The sequence below is a fragment of the Lissotriton helveticus genome, chromosome 3_1 (genome assembly GCF_964261635.1).
Source record: "Lissotriton helveticus chromosome 3_1, aLisHel1.1, whole genome shotgun sequence".
Classification (NCBI taxonomy): domain Eukaryota; kingdom Metazoa; phylum Chordata; class Amphibia; order Caudata; family Salamandridae; genus Lissotriton; species Lissotriton helveticus.
The window spans coordinates 260,854,969-260,870,387 of NC_136061.1; the positions used below are offsets into that span (position 1 = coordinate 260,854,969).

Sequence of the window (15,419 nt, forward strand, 5' to 3'; positions counted from 1 at the left end):
TTCCTCTTTCAATGCATGCTGTAGAATGCAGCACGAATTGAAAGAGGAAAAAATGAGGACAAATGAAAACAGTTCTCCTCGTTGCGCCTCCCTACGCCACCTCTAGGGTGGCGTAGCATTCAGACCCATCTCCAGATTTAGGACTTCTCGTAAATCTGGAGATGTCTTGTTCCATGGGAACACCCACAGCAACACCCATGGAACGCCCCTTCAATGCAAAGTCCTGCGTGTGAAGGGGCCATATTTACGAGGAGAGAAGTCATGCAGGGTGGCTTTTCCTGTCCTTGTAAATATGGTGGACCCCCCTGTGCCACCAGTAAGTCACGAAAAGTGACATACTGGTGGCGCAGGGGGCTTGTAAATCTGCCCCTGAGCCTTCTGCGGACAGTTTTGAAGTACTTGACGTGGTTCAGATGAAACTAAATCTAACGAGACTGCTTGCCTGACTGAAGTGTGCGCTCAGACCATTCAATCAGCACCCTTAGGTCCACAGTTGTCTGACGCGTGGCCTGTGTTGGCTGGGTATGTTTATGATGACTTTGCTAATATTTGGTGCGCCTTACTTCACAGCCAAAGGCTTGCAACGTACTTTAAAATAAAAAAAGGCAGGTAATGAATAGCTATTTTTTGTTAAGCACACACACACTCCCCCCTGGACATGTGTATGCGGAGTGTGAATTTACTGCTCCTGGAAAGCACTGCAGCTGAAGATCTCCCATAGCAGTGTTTGCTTCAACATGCTGCCCACCAATGTCATCAAGACTACTGAGGCAGGCGAGAAAATCGGTCTGACTCCACTCATTCAAACCTTGGTCTCTAGGTCAAGTCTGTCAACTTTGGCATCCACTGCTTGTGTGAAGGGGACACCTGTCAACAACATTGAGGACACCAACTCAAGAGTAAGGCTTTGTCACTGCTAGAAACCCATTACAGGTTACATCTAGAGATCCAGCAGGGAAGTCATAGCCTCATGCCAATCCATAGAGCCACCTCCCCTATCTTATGATGAAGATGGCAGCCAGCTGAGCCAGATTATACAATTGGTGGAAGGTTTCAAGTGTCTGATCAGTCTATTGAAGCTACTTTACTAAACATTTTTGACCAGTGTCCAAGGTTTGCATCGGCTCTGCAGTGTTCTTCTTGCCAATGTTTATCACTCGCTGAGTAGTTGCGGGAATTGTTGAGCGAACAAATCTGCCACACTTCCCGCACGCTGAGGTTCTATCAGAGCTTTGTGTTGTCTAAAAACTCACCTCCATCTGTTTTGTTTCTTTGACCTGCTTACATTTCATACAATGCTTCATGTGTAAGTTGCCCTCACGGATCAATCTTATCTGAAGGATCTCTCTTCATCGTGCTCTTGTGAGGAAGGGGCAGGTGTGTTAAATCCCCCAGTAAGGGAAGACGCTCCTCCTCTCCTTCTCATAAAGGTCTGGCATAACGCCATATGGTGTGTGCACCATTTTTACCGTACTCGTTCCAAACAGTTTGCGCTCGTAGTCTATCAGCTGCTTCCAGAATCCCACGTTGGGTCTGATGACGGGCCGCCTTGCCTTGACCCAGTTGTAGGCCTGCACCAGGGTCCCCTTGTGGTATTTCATAAGATAGGCGATACAGAGCGAGGCCGATCGACTCACTCCCGCGGCACAGTGTACCAAAGTGGCACCATGCTTCCGGGCTATGCTGTGGATCTTATCAGCAACGCTGTCAAAATATAAAGAAATTGGAGCATGAGGCATGTCCGCCAATGGGGCCTTTACATATTCAAACTGGGGCCAGTTAAAGTTTGGGATCTCAATTGTGGCGTTGATGATGCAGGTGATGCCCCGGGACAGTAGCAGAGTACGGTTGGAAGCCACACTCCCCCTACCAAGGTAAAGAGAAGAGGTGATCTCTGCAATACCCCCAAGTGACCCATCAGAAACCAGACGGGGAGGCAGGAAGGTCCTCTGGAGGTAACTGTGGCTTCTTGAACTCATTGGACTGGTTATCACTCACACTTCCATCGTGAAGAGGCAGACATTCAGGTGACCTTCCCGTCGGATATTCACTTTTCCAGCTTGGCCGATTCAGATTTCCTGCAAAATGTAAAGCAAATTTTGACATTCATATTTTAATATACGTTTTAATGGCAAATGTGTGACAAAATACATGTTTTAATTACAGCAGTGTGATGCAACCTGTCACGCATTCCTATTCTATAAAACATATACATAATTACTTCCCACATTCATGTCCTTTACTTTTCAACCCTAATGCCTCATTACTGAACAGAGAGCATGGCAGAAAAAAACATAGGGGGGGTAGTTAATAAGCCAATCAGCCTGAGATTGGCTGTTGACGTCTGTCCAGAAGAAAAGGGGTTGAGGCTTTTACCCCCTGATGTCCCGGGCTCCTGCCTACTATGAATTGTAAGTACCTGGGCTAAGTACCTCTTCCGCACTTGACTGTCAGTGGTAAATGTGGTCAAGCAGTCGAAGCGTGCTCCCTCATTGGAGCAGAGGTGAATGAATACAGATTACCAAACACAGGCTCTCAGCTCAAAATGCATACTGCAGCAAAAAAATAAATGCCCAGCAAAATACTCACCTATGAAAAAAGACAACTAGATTCCTAGTCTAGGAATCTGCACACTGGTTACACCAATTTCCTTTTGTGGCCCTGTGTGTGGGGGCTCAGAGACTCTCAAGGGCAACTGACATCTGCAAAACACTCTCAAAAGCAACATCAGCACACTGGAGTGACGCATAAGTAGGCTCTAATCCTTTCCGGACTGGAACAAGTCAACGGAGAGTCACACGGTTCTGACACCTAGGAATAGTCAAATGGTGACACATTTGGGACAGTCTCTCTTCAATAAAGTACATTGCCAAAGGTAAGTAACTGGTTTGTTTTGTCTACTTTTCAGAAATGTACACCCATTGGTTTCATTCCACGTATCCCGACAAACTGCAAGCAGGTAGAAACCACAATGATAGGAAATACTTATTACCACTTTGACTGTTCCTGAAAGCTGGGAAGAAGGCAAAGTCACACAACAAAGGTTTTGTTGATACTAGTTAGGGGGAACAAAACGTACATTCACAATACTTTCTTCCCATTTTTCAAAAACATTTTGCTATATTTTGGCTATTGTCTCAGGTCACTGTGGGGTAATTCACAATCCCTTGGTAGCACCCCCAACATGTGGGGAGAAAAAAAGTACTTATATTTGCCCTTGCTGACTTTTCTGGAAAAAAAGGTATGGACGCTTAAATGACAACTGCAGTAAATACCAAAAAATGGGGTGGAATATGGTAGTAGGGCGTTTTGTCACTTCCTCAGTACTAAAGGGTGTAAGCACATGATGCACTTTCGAGAGTCTTTACAGTTCATAGAAAATATGTATTTCTAGTGATCTCAATAGGGTCTTACATCACATACACATTCTCACTTTCCTTGACCCTTTGAAATAGCAGCTTCTTGTGATTGAATTCTCTGGACAGTGTGTTCAGTGGTTAGTCTGTACCGGTTCAGAGGATAGCCTCAGTCACTTTCCCCAAGGCCTATTTCTCTTTCCTAGGGTTCTCTACTGGCATGTATCAGGAAATGCGTGCATGTTCACCAGGGTGACAACACATGCTTCCGAGCTGGTATAAGGTAATGGTGACCCAGATACTGGTGTAAGGGACCACGCCTCTGCTAAGGGACCACAACTGGGGACAGCAGCCTTAGTACCATCAAGGGCAGTTGAGATGGTGCAAGAGATGAATGCAAAGATAGTGGGGGGGGGGGGGGGCGTCAGTGAGAGAAAGCAAGCGAGGTGCGTAGTCTTGAGTGCGTGAGTGACTGTGGGAAATGCTTGAGTTTGAACGAGGGGTGCGTGAGGATGTGTACATGTCTGAGTGACTGATCTGAGTGTGCCACAGAAGGAATAACACTACTTGAACATATTTCTTTTGAGTGATGCATATGCTTCCTGAACTTGTTCTTCCCACACTGCCCTCCAAATATAAGCCTTGGCCATTCAATGTCACTACCTTATGAAGTTAAAGCCAAAATGAAGCTCCTTTGAATCTTAGTGAGCTAGCTTTACTACCGAGTTCCTGTGCCTCCAACAGCAGCAAGCCATACTTAATACAAGACCTAACTGCCCTGCGGTAACAAAGGCCCAGAACACATGACCTGACACAGGAGGCAAGTGGTGGCAAGTGCTGTGGGTTCTACACCCTAGATGTCTGAGAGAACTGTATACTACCGAATATCTGCAAATCATATATAATTACATTCCTGGAAAACATGGCTTTGGAGAAGATGGGTTACAGGCTGCATCTACAGACAGACTAAACGCAGCCTCTGGTGTGAAGTAGGTCTATCATGTTACACCCTGTTTTGCACACTATAATTTCATAAAATATTGACTTTTCCTCCCTCCCCGCCCCTCCCCCCGGTGCTGATCACACTTACACATGAGCAAGGTCTGCCTTAGAAAACAGTCCTTTTTAGGATGCACCCATCACCACAGGCCAATATGCTCACAATCAGCACAATAACGTGTTAGAGAGCCCTAGCATCCTCATGCACTCAAAGCAGCATCAAATGCATATATAATAAACTTAAACAATGACCACCCAACTGCAGTGTCATGCACCGCTGTGACCACAGAAACACTTTGATAAATCTGGTATAGACAAAAGCTCCTGCACCAAAATGAAATAGGGGAATTGCAATGCGTAGTTACAGTACACCCTTTCCTGACAGAGGTGGACAACTGGCCAGGGACTCAATACAGGAAAACATGAATTCTTTCACACACACACCCATAACACTCTACAGCAAGCTTGCAGGATCGAATGTGATGTACCTTCACATTAATCTACACAAACACTAATCTCACACAATCAAACGCCAGCAAACATCAGACAGTCGGTTTATGGTCGTTGCAATTCCCTACAAAGGGTGCTGCACACAGCTAGAAAATGTAAAGAGTTCTTAGAACTTTACAAATATGAACATGCTCCAAAGAGTTTTAGCATACCCGGACCAGCCTTGGGCCTACCTACCCTGTCTTCAAGAGCAGACAAATAGAATGCTGTTACACATGTCTATTGTGAGTCTACCTATATTAAGCACATGGTGCAAGAAGTGCAGTATTAATGTTCCGTCAGTGGCCTGACTGCACTAAGCACATGCTACAAATTGTGCTGTGTTGAGCACATAAAATAATCAATCCTGTGTTTTTAATCTATTTGCGTACACTACACTCCTAATGCAACAAGCACTGGCAAAGCATTTAAGTCTAGCGTTGGCTTCGAGTATTTTGGCTTTGTCAATGCTTTATTTGTTTGGTTATGGCTTTTATGGTCTGGCTTGACAGTGCAGCTGTTGCAAAACATGTATGTGACACTACCCAAGAGTGTGGCTTTGGCTCCGCCTACATGTTGGGAGCCAGGAAAACATGATTTGATTGGGCAGAAGCTGCGTGCTTCAACAAAAAGGCGCTTGCCCCCCACATAGTTGTGATCGCTTTCATTATTTGTCTTCGTTAAGTAGATAATTTGTTGTTTTTCACTGACAGCAGCACTGAGGGGAGGAGGGCAGTCATTAGCTTACATGGATTTTTAGGTTTGGCTTGACAGTGCAACGGTTATGTGACGTTTAACCTACACCAATATTATTTTACAGATTTTTGCTTTCACACAAATACAGATTCATTCCCATGCTATCTAGTTGTAATGCTTCACAATACCATACAACATTCATTTATAGCAAGACCAATGCCTGCTGGAAAATATTGTTGGGGAAACTGCTGAGGACTCAGTAATCTAAAAATGCAACAACGGGAATGTAGGCTAAATGCGAAACTATATTTTTGGTCTCAAAGCACACATTTGCGACAGCAGTCGCTAGCATTTGCAAGAACTACTTTGTGTGTGGGTGTTCTCCATTAGAAAGGGCAAAATGCAGTGACATCCAGTGAAACTAGCCAATGGCAAAAGTGAGCTGAACGATTGTCCCATGCTGCAGTGGCAGACGAAAATTGGGAAATTCATAACAGACCAAAGGATGAGGAGGGCTTGCTGAATGTTCCTAATGGTAAGAATATTATAAACATAATTTTAGTAAAATTAAAAGGCCCAAAGATAGTGTAACACTTACAGTACGCGTAGAACTCTGCTTACTGTATGCACATGCTCCATACAGCATTTACAAGACTGTGTGTTTGGCTGGGCCAAGTCCAAGATAAAAACCACACACAAAAACAAAAGCGAGTCAATTTGTTTCCTAATTACTTATCTGTGGTGACCCTGTTACTAAGGTTTTGCATCCGAATCACGAAGGAAGTTATTGTATGTTGGCACTGTTGATGCTGGTTTTGAGCACGCATTACCTTGATTTGCAGGCTATTGACATCTTTCTAAGGTCGAACGCAGCACAAATGCAGCTCTGGGCTTGGAACGTTCAGTTCTTTCTTCCAAAGCTCTGAATCCCACATAAGAATTTCAGGCAGACATCCGATGCAACCAGATTCAAGCCTCTGCAGAACTCTGGACTTAATGGCTTTCTGTTGCATAAAGAGCATGACTAATTCCAGAGGAACATTTTTCCCTTCATTTTCTGCTTCAGCCCAGACAAAGCCTGCTCTGTCACACCATGTTAGTACAGACAATGGCATGAATATTCAGGGCCTGCAGTTGGCAGCCAGACCTGCGATAATGCCCTTGCTGTGAGCAGAGATGTGTGCAGAGCCTGCTTTCTCCAAGTGAGTGGCTTCACATGCCAACAAACTTGGAAAGAGCTGGACTAAAATAGGTCCAGTTTTGAAATCTATTTATGGGTCGTTAACCAAGTTTCTAAGCAGGATTTTGGACCCCGGGTGATCAGTTTGCAAAGTCGTTGCCATCACCAGAGTACTTCAAACCTTTCCTTTTTAGATTTTGCCTGCAGACAGAACTTGCACTGTCGCTTGCGAAATCTCTTGTAGACTAAAAGTGTAAAGGGGACTTAAAGCCCGCCCATCATTTACTATTGGTTGGCTTCAATGTCACTCTTGTTTGCTTGCTTCTTATTAGTCAGTGTCTCCTGCTTCCTCCTGGGGTTTCAAGTGCTTGTCCTTGCCAGGTAGCCCGAACTAACTACAGCTTCCTGTCTGCGGCCAGTGTCCTTCCACTGGCTGCGCGCTTCTACATGTACTTTTTTTTGTTCATTTTTTACTTTTCTTCATTTACTCTATAAGGGTGCATGTGTCTGCAATTCGTCTCCCCTCCCCCTGCTATCTATGATTTTGTGTGCTCCCTCCAAGCTCCTATCCGCCTCCCACCGTCCCATTCTTGCTCAAACCTCCCTCTTCCCCCCTCCTTAAGTAGCTTGCGCACCACACTCAGTTTGCACTGCTGCTTTGCAGGCTGTGATTGGTTTGAGAGTGAGCGACACCCATCCAACTTTATTAATGTTATTTAGATATAACATGGCTTAGAGTTCTTAAAAAAGCTAAATGAAGCGACGGCGTCATAGCGCTTTTCTTATTCTGTACCATACCCCATGTTTCCCAGCAGCCTGTAGTGCTGTGCAACATGTGTAAAAATGTTGACAAAGCCAATATACTTTGCACATTGGTTTTGCCAATGCTTATTGGGAAGTTTTTCCAAGTGGCACAATGTTTTAGTGTTTTTGTGTGCTGTGCCCATCTGAGGTCTAACTTACGGAGAACACCCTCCTCCTGTGCCAGGATGTCCTCTTTTTAAGTGCCTTTTGGTATTTAGAGTTGATTGGGAACTTCCAGTGGAATGGTTGCAGTGTTGTTTCAGTAATTAGGAGTAGGATGCATAGAAGTCGCACACCATTGCTATCTTCTTCCGTCACCACTTCATGGCCTTTGCACAGAAGTGCAACAATTGCACTGTCAGCCTGACAAGTGCCCACTGGTATAACTGTGGGAGAGTGGCCTGTTTTATACAAATCCTTTACTCTCTAGGTTGAAACAGATTGCTAAGCCTCATAGACATTGCATCAGGTCAGATCCCTCATATATTTCGGCTGTTTTATGTGTGAAACGCTTGCAGTTCTGTTGATTAGGCTCCACCTGTTCTTTGTGTGAAGGAAGCTTGCACTGCTGCTACGCACGCTGTGATTGTTTTGTGTAAGAGCGAAGCCTGTCTTAAGAAACATTTTATTGCGGCTGCCTCTTGTATCTGGTTATGGAGCTTTAAAATGTTGTTTGTTACCCGAGCTGTGCTTGCTTAGTGTGTGGGTCAACTGCGTCTGCCGGTGTGTACTGGACACACGGCATTCTTCGTTAAGGATCTTGGGTGCCTTACAAGAATTGCAGCCAGAACCCTCAGACTTAACCACTCCAAGATATCAGCTGAAAAGATGATCTTTTGTTAAGTTACCCCATCCCCACATTTTCTAGGGCTTCAGCGAAGGCTTTGGATGCATCCTACCTTTGCGACTCACCCACCTTTTTGAAGGGGCAGTGATTTACACTGCAGCGGCAAAGATTAGTTAACGTAAATTCGAGGCCTCTGTCACAAAGTTGTCATACCAAGAACCACTTTCGACCAGTCTCACAGTGGGCTCTTAAGCCGTTGTATATCAATAATCATAAAGAAAACCTCCGAGGACGATCAACTAGCAACAGACAACACACCTAAGCTGTAACTGTGCTCTGAAAAGCCAATCACGCAACACACCAGCCTTCTACAAAAAAAATACCCACGCTGAAGCTAAGAGGGGGGATTGCCCTTAAGATGGAACAGGGCCTAGGTGGCTTTTTAGAGCTTTGGTAGTGGTGAGTAAATGGATTCCAATGAAACTGAAAAGTGATTCAGCAATTAGAATGTGCAAATAACTGGCCTGTCTCAACACCAGAAGGTAATGTTCTACCCCAACAATACCAGTGTTTGCCTTTGAGAGTTCAGTACTTGATCACAATAAGAATATAATGCATAATCATAAGTTTGCTGTCATTTTTTCTCAATTTCAACTTGCTATTGCACTCTAACCGTACACATACTGACTGTACATTTATAATAGAAATTGATTTTAAACATATTGGAGAATACATTAAAGTATTTTTGGTTGGAAAAGAAAGTTGCAGTCACATTTATCTGATTCTAAGCATCACCAATGTGGATTTCTCTGGATAAGATGGTTTCAGACACTAACCTTGGGTTACGGTTTCAGTTGTTCAATCTGGAGTGTTTGAAATGGATGCGGATAAAAGAGGATCTCGTCAAGGACCCGATCAGCGCTGTGGAGAGTATTGGACATAGCAGTGTTAACATACAGTTCTGTATCGCACTTAAAAATCCTAAAGATAATTTTTCATTCTTGTCAAACAAACGAAAAGGGTGCACCAGCACTTTAGTACTGGAACAACTAACGAAATTACATTAAAACAAGCATTTGCAATGAATAGGTCTCGCATTAGGAATGTTTGAGCTATTGGTATTGTAAATGATAATTTTTTTATGTGTTGGTTTTGAAAATAGCGAAATTAATAGCTTTGTCATTTACAATGCCAATAGTTTTAACTTTCGCAAATGTGACACCTATAGCATTTGTAATGCAATATGTGTTGTATTTACGTGACTTAGATGTATTGATATTACAAATAACAATGGCTTTTAATTGTTTTAAATAATTAATACCTAAATAAAAGTTATTGTAATTTATAATGGCAATAGCTTAAACTTTTGTAAATAACTTTTGTGAAGATTATGTTCAGTGTTTTTTATTGTGACGAATATCCAAGAACAGAAGTGAAATATTAACATCTTTTTGTGACATTTGTAATAAAGCTTGAAACTTTGAGAGAACATATTTGAACCAATTGTTGTTGAATGTTTGCACAGATTAATGCTATAGTGGCGACGAGTGATACTGTGGCGTTCGATGATGCTGTGGTAGCGCATAGTGATGTTGTGGTGCCCCGGAGTGATGCTGTGGTGGTGCTGAGTGATGCTGTGGTGATGCGATAGATAGATAGATAGATAGAGTGAGGGCGATAGATAGACAGATAGATAGAGTGAGGTCAATAGATAGATAGAGTGAGGGTGATAGAGTGAGGGTGATAGATAGACAGATAGAGTGAGGTCAATAGATAGATAGAGTGAGGGTGATAGATAGACAGATAGATAGAGTGAGGGCGATAGATAGAGTGAGGGCGATACATAGATGGAGTGAGGGTGATAGATAGACAGATAGATAGAGTGAGGGCGATAGAGTGAGGGCGATACATAGATGGAGTGTGGGCGATACATAGATAGAGTGAGGGTGATAGATAGACAGATAGATAGAGTGAGGGCGATAGATAGAGTGAGGGCGATACATAGATGGAGTGTGGGCGATACATAGATAGAGTGAGGGCGATAGATAGATAGAGTGAGGGCGATAGATAGACAGATAGATAGAGTGAGGTCAATAGATAGATAGAGTGAGGGTGATAGATAGACAGATAGATAGAGTGAGGGCGATAGATAGAGTGAGGGCGATACATAGATGGAGTGAGGGTGATAGATAGACAGATAGATAGAGTGAGGGTGATAGATAGAGTGAGGGAGGGCGATAGATAGATAGAGTGAGGGCGATAGATAGACAGATAGAGTGAGATCAATAGATAGATAGAGTGAGGGTGATAGATAGATAGATAGATAGATAGATAGAGTGTGGGCGATAGAGTGTGGGCGATAGAGTGTGGGCGATAGATAGAGTGTGGGCGATAGAGCGTGGGCGATACATAGATAGAGCGTGGGCGATACATAGATAGAGTGTGGGCGATACATAGATAGAGTGTGGGCGATACATAGATAGAGTGTGGGCGATACATAGATAGAGTGTGGGCGATACATAGATAGAGTGAGGGAGATACATAGATAGAGTGAGGGCGATAGATAGATAGAGTGAGGGCGATAGATAGATAGAGTGAGGGCGATAGATAGAGTGAGGGCGATAGATAGAGTGAGGGCGATAGATAGAGTGAGGGAGATAGATAGAGTGAGGGAGATAGATAGATAGGATAGAGAGCAACAGATAGATAACGTGAGGGCGATAGAGTGAGGGCGATAGATAGAGGGCAATAGATAGATAGAGTGAGGGTGATAGATAGACAGATAGATAGAGTGAGGGCGATAGATAGAGTGAGGGCGATACATAGATGGAGTGAGGGCGATAGATAGATAGATAGAGTGAGGGCGATAGATAGATAGAGTGAGGGCGATAGATAGATAGAGTGAGGGCGATAGATAGATAGAGTGAGGGCGATAGATAGATAGAGTGAGGGCGATACATAGATGGAGTGTGGGCGATACATAGATAGAGTGAGGGCGATAGATAGATAGAGTGAGGGCGATAGACAGACAGATAGATAGAGTGAGGTCAATAGATAGATAGAGTGAGGGTGATAGATAGACAGATAGATAGAGTGAGGGTGATAGATAGACAGATAGATAGAGTGAGGGCGATAGATAGAGTGAGGGCGATACATAGATGGAGTGTGGGCGATACATAGATAGAGTGAGGGTGATAGATAGACAGATAGATAGAGTGAGGGCGATAGATAGAGTGAGGGTGATAGATAGACAGATAGATAGAGTGAGGGCGATAGATAGAGTGAGGGCGATACATAGATGGAGTGAGGGCGATAGATAGATAGATAGAGTGAGGGCGATAGATAGATAGATAGAGTGAGGGCGATAGATAGACAGATAGATAGAGTGAGGGTGATAGATAGACAGATAGATAGAGTGAGGGCGATAGATAGAGTGAGGGCGATACATAGATGGAGTGAGGGCGATAGATAGATAGATAGAGTGAGGGAGGGCGATAGATAGATAGAGTGAGGGCGATAGATAGACAGATAGAGTGAGGTCAATAGATAGATAGAGTGAGGGTGATAGATAGATAGATAGATAGATAGATAGAGTGTGGGCGATAGAGTGTGGGCGATAGAGTGTGGGCGATAGATAGAGTGTGGGCGATAGAGCGTGGGCGATACATAGATAGAGCGTGGGCGATACATAGATAGAGTGTGGGCGATACATAGATAGAGTGTGGGCGATACATAGAGTGTGGGCGATACATAGATAGAGTGTGGGCGATACATAGATAGAGTGTGGGCGATACATAGATAGAGTGAGGGAGATACATAGATAGAGTGAGGGCGATAGATAGATAGAGTGAGGGCGATAGATAGATAGAGTGAGGGCGATAGATAGAGTGAGGGCGATAGATAGAGTGAGGGCGATAGATAGAGTGAGGGAGATAGATAGAGTGAGGGAGATAGATAGATAGGATAGAGAGCAACAGATAGATAACGTGAGGGCGATAGAGTGAGGGCGATAGATAGAGGGCAATAGATAGATAGAGTGAGGGCGATAGATAGATAGGTAGATAGAGTGAGGGCAATAGATAGATAGTGGGGACACGGCCAGTCACAGGATGAAGTGTGAAGGGGTGTGAGGAAAAGGGGGAGACATCAGGAGAGGGGATGATGCGTGGGATATGGGAGAGGCGGGGGCTGGAGGGATGAGGTGCGTAACTGAAATAGAGGCTAGAGGACAACGTAGAAACCGTAAAACGCAGAAGGGAGAGGGGGCAGAAATATGAAAGAAAATAGCAAAGAGGGGAATGGAAAAATAGGAATGACCATCAGGATAGAGGAGTGATGGCGAGGAGGCAAAAATGGATGAGACTGCCTGAAAGGAGAAGGGGAATGAAAATAAAGGAATCAAGCCTGACCTAAAAAGGGCCAGATTGAAAAAGATGTCCAACAGCTTTCCATATTCTACAGATCCCTTCAGCATTTTGAGCCCCAGTTTAGCATGATATGAAGACTGCAACACATTTCACAGATGTGCCCGTTTCCAGAAGTAGCCTGCCCCCTAGGGGTGAGTTCTCTGTACCATTCATGCTGCAGATCAGGGCTAAACACCCAGCCATGTGTATAAATTGACGGTTACATACTCACTATCACCATATTTATTCTTGTATTTTATTCATGACTATCAAAAAGCACACTGTCACCTCGAGCGGTAGCAGGGGTTCTGTGCACTAAAACTCCAGCAGTTATACGAAAAAGCGTTACATTTGACCACAAATTAAAGTGCAATAAAAGTATAATAAAAAGATGAGAAGCAAAATGCAATACAAAAGCCCTAAAAATATCACTTTGAAAATAACTTCTGACAAATAGTTGTTTAGCATGTTTAAAGTAGCCTAAAGCCTTTACAATACAGAGTAGACCTGGTAAGCACCTTTAGAAACATTGTAATCACTGAACAAAAGTAAATTAGCAAAGGAAGAAGTCTGTACTGCTGGAGACGGAAGAATCCTTTATAGCTGCGTGTAGCTGGAAAGATTATCATACTTCTAAGCAGCATATGTTTTTTATTGGCACATTTGTCTGTAAAGGTTCCCAACAGCAAAGCACATGCGACGGGACGGTAGGGCTGTGTATGTGGGTGTATGCAGGCTCTCCCTCACCAGTAGCGTAACTGACACAAGGACAATGCTCTGGGTGCTGCATCTTTAACATGCCACGATTAACACATGGCGTGCAACAAGCGCTACATTTTTCACACAAGGGGGCACTTGGTGTGTAATACTACGTAATGGTGAGCAGTCCCAAAAGCATACAAATATTGCTACATTTTTATGGATGCACTGAATGCGGCATGGTTATCACACAACGTGCTCAAGTGCTGCATGTTTGAACAAACTAAGAGTGCTCTGGGCACTACATGTTTAGCACTGGGTAAAAGGTGAGCAGTACTAAAGCACATAAAAATAGCAATATCTAAAAAAAGCAAAATATTACAAACAAACACACAGGCTAACTGAATGTGGCATGATTAACACATGGTGTGCACCAAGCGCTGCATGTTTGACACAAGGAGTGCTCTAGGAACTGTATATTTCACGCGGCCTGTTTAACAAACAGCTTGAACCAAGCACTGCATGATTGACACAAGAAGAGTGCTCTTGTTGGCTTCAACTTGTTACAGCTGACTAAGATTACACAAATGAGATTAGCAGGTGGAAAGGTGACTGATAAGAAAAGGTGACACAGCGCCCCAAAATTCCATGTCAGAACGAGCGCTATTTAAGGAAATTAGAAAGATAGTTTTAAATAAATGTATGATAAAGAGTTTGATGACGGTTAAAGCAGAAATAACGTACACACATGCATAGAAGGGGGTGGGGGAGAATGAAAAAACATCTTTGGCCATGTTGTCAACGGTCTGGCTGCTTGGAAGCGGTGGTGTGCATGGTGCCCCCTCGCCTTGCATGCCGCCTGATGTGAATGCCCCCAGGGCAGTAATGCTCTAAGTTGCTGTCCCCGCTCTGGGCTCTGCTACCCGTCGTATTTCTGTTGTGATGCTTCGTTAGCAAGTAAACAGAGCTGCTGCCGCTGTCTGCAGCGGCTCTAGGGATCTCAGAGCTAAGTCCAGGCAACACAACTGCGCCAATGTGGTCACATAGGCAAAGCCGGCAAAATTAGTAGAAGCAGCCGAACTGCTGACGATAGGCGCAATTGTTAAAGTGAAAGCATGGCATTTTGCTGCAGTTATAAAAAAAAATGAGGAATTTTAAAAGTTCATTTAGGCGAGCCATGCACCACAAAAGAATGATTTGCGCCTCCATGTTAAATATGCAGTGAGGTGTGGCGCATTGCAGAAAAAAAATAATATTTAAAAGTTAAAGTGCAAAGCCGCAGCGCTTAAAACAAGCATGACACGGCCGTGAAAGTGAAACTAATATCCTGCGTGGCCGTTAAACTGGAGCGGACGATGGTGGGAAAGTCTGAATGGCGGGGGAGCAGCTTGGGAGGCATTCCATTGAAGTCTGGTGCGAGGCTGATGGGTTTGACGTGCACGGGGGAGGGGGAGCAGCGCGGGAGGCATTCCATTGAAGTCTGGTGCGAGACTGATGGGTTTGACGTGCACGCGCGTCTCACACGACTGGATCACATGAACTGCACGTAATCTGCGCTTGGTCAAGAGTTTGTTTCGCCTACTATATACTCGCTATTAATCCCTGCGGAATATAATAGCGAGACCTAAAAAGCAGTGCAGAGAAGCAGTTATACAGAAAATGTAGGTCTTTGAGCAGGACTGATTAATGGGAGTCTGTCTGCATCTAAAGTCCTGGAGAATGAGTAGAGTACCTCCAGGATCTACAGAAAACCCATTCTGGGATGTTTAAGGTGATGTGCTTGGTCTTGGTATAAGGTTAGGACGTAAGGCTGTAGTTATTAGTCGGAAGCCTCATACCAACCATTCATTTCAAAAGCCTCTCCCTTTGGTATTGGTGTATCTCTATAGGACAGTTAGAGAAGTAAACACAAATATTGCCAGGACTGCGTTGCATAACAATTTGATACAATAAAAACAGACGAAGTTCCAGCATTAACAACTTACCTATAAGGAGGGCCAAGT

The 15,419-nt window shown here is 44.0% G+C and overlaps 1 protein-coding gene across 1 annotated transcript in view; it reads right to left on the reverse strand.

Annotated features, from left to right (window-relative positions):
* Positions 1 to 487: 487 nt before the first annotated feature.
* DUSP14 (dual specificity phosphatase 14) overlaps positions 488 to 15,419 on the reverse strand; it is a 125,965-nt gene continuing 111,033 nt past the window's right edge. Inside the window, exon 2 of the mRNA XM_078683572.1 lies at positions 488 to 2,078. Within this exon, the coding sequence (XP_078539698.1) occupies positions 1,383 to 1,979 (597 nt within the window). The 5' untranslated portion in view covers positions 1,980 to 2,078 and the 3' untranslated portion in view covers positions 488 to 1,382. The remainder of the gene's footprint in view (positions 2,079 to 15,419) is intronic.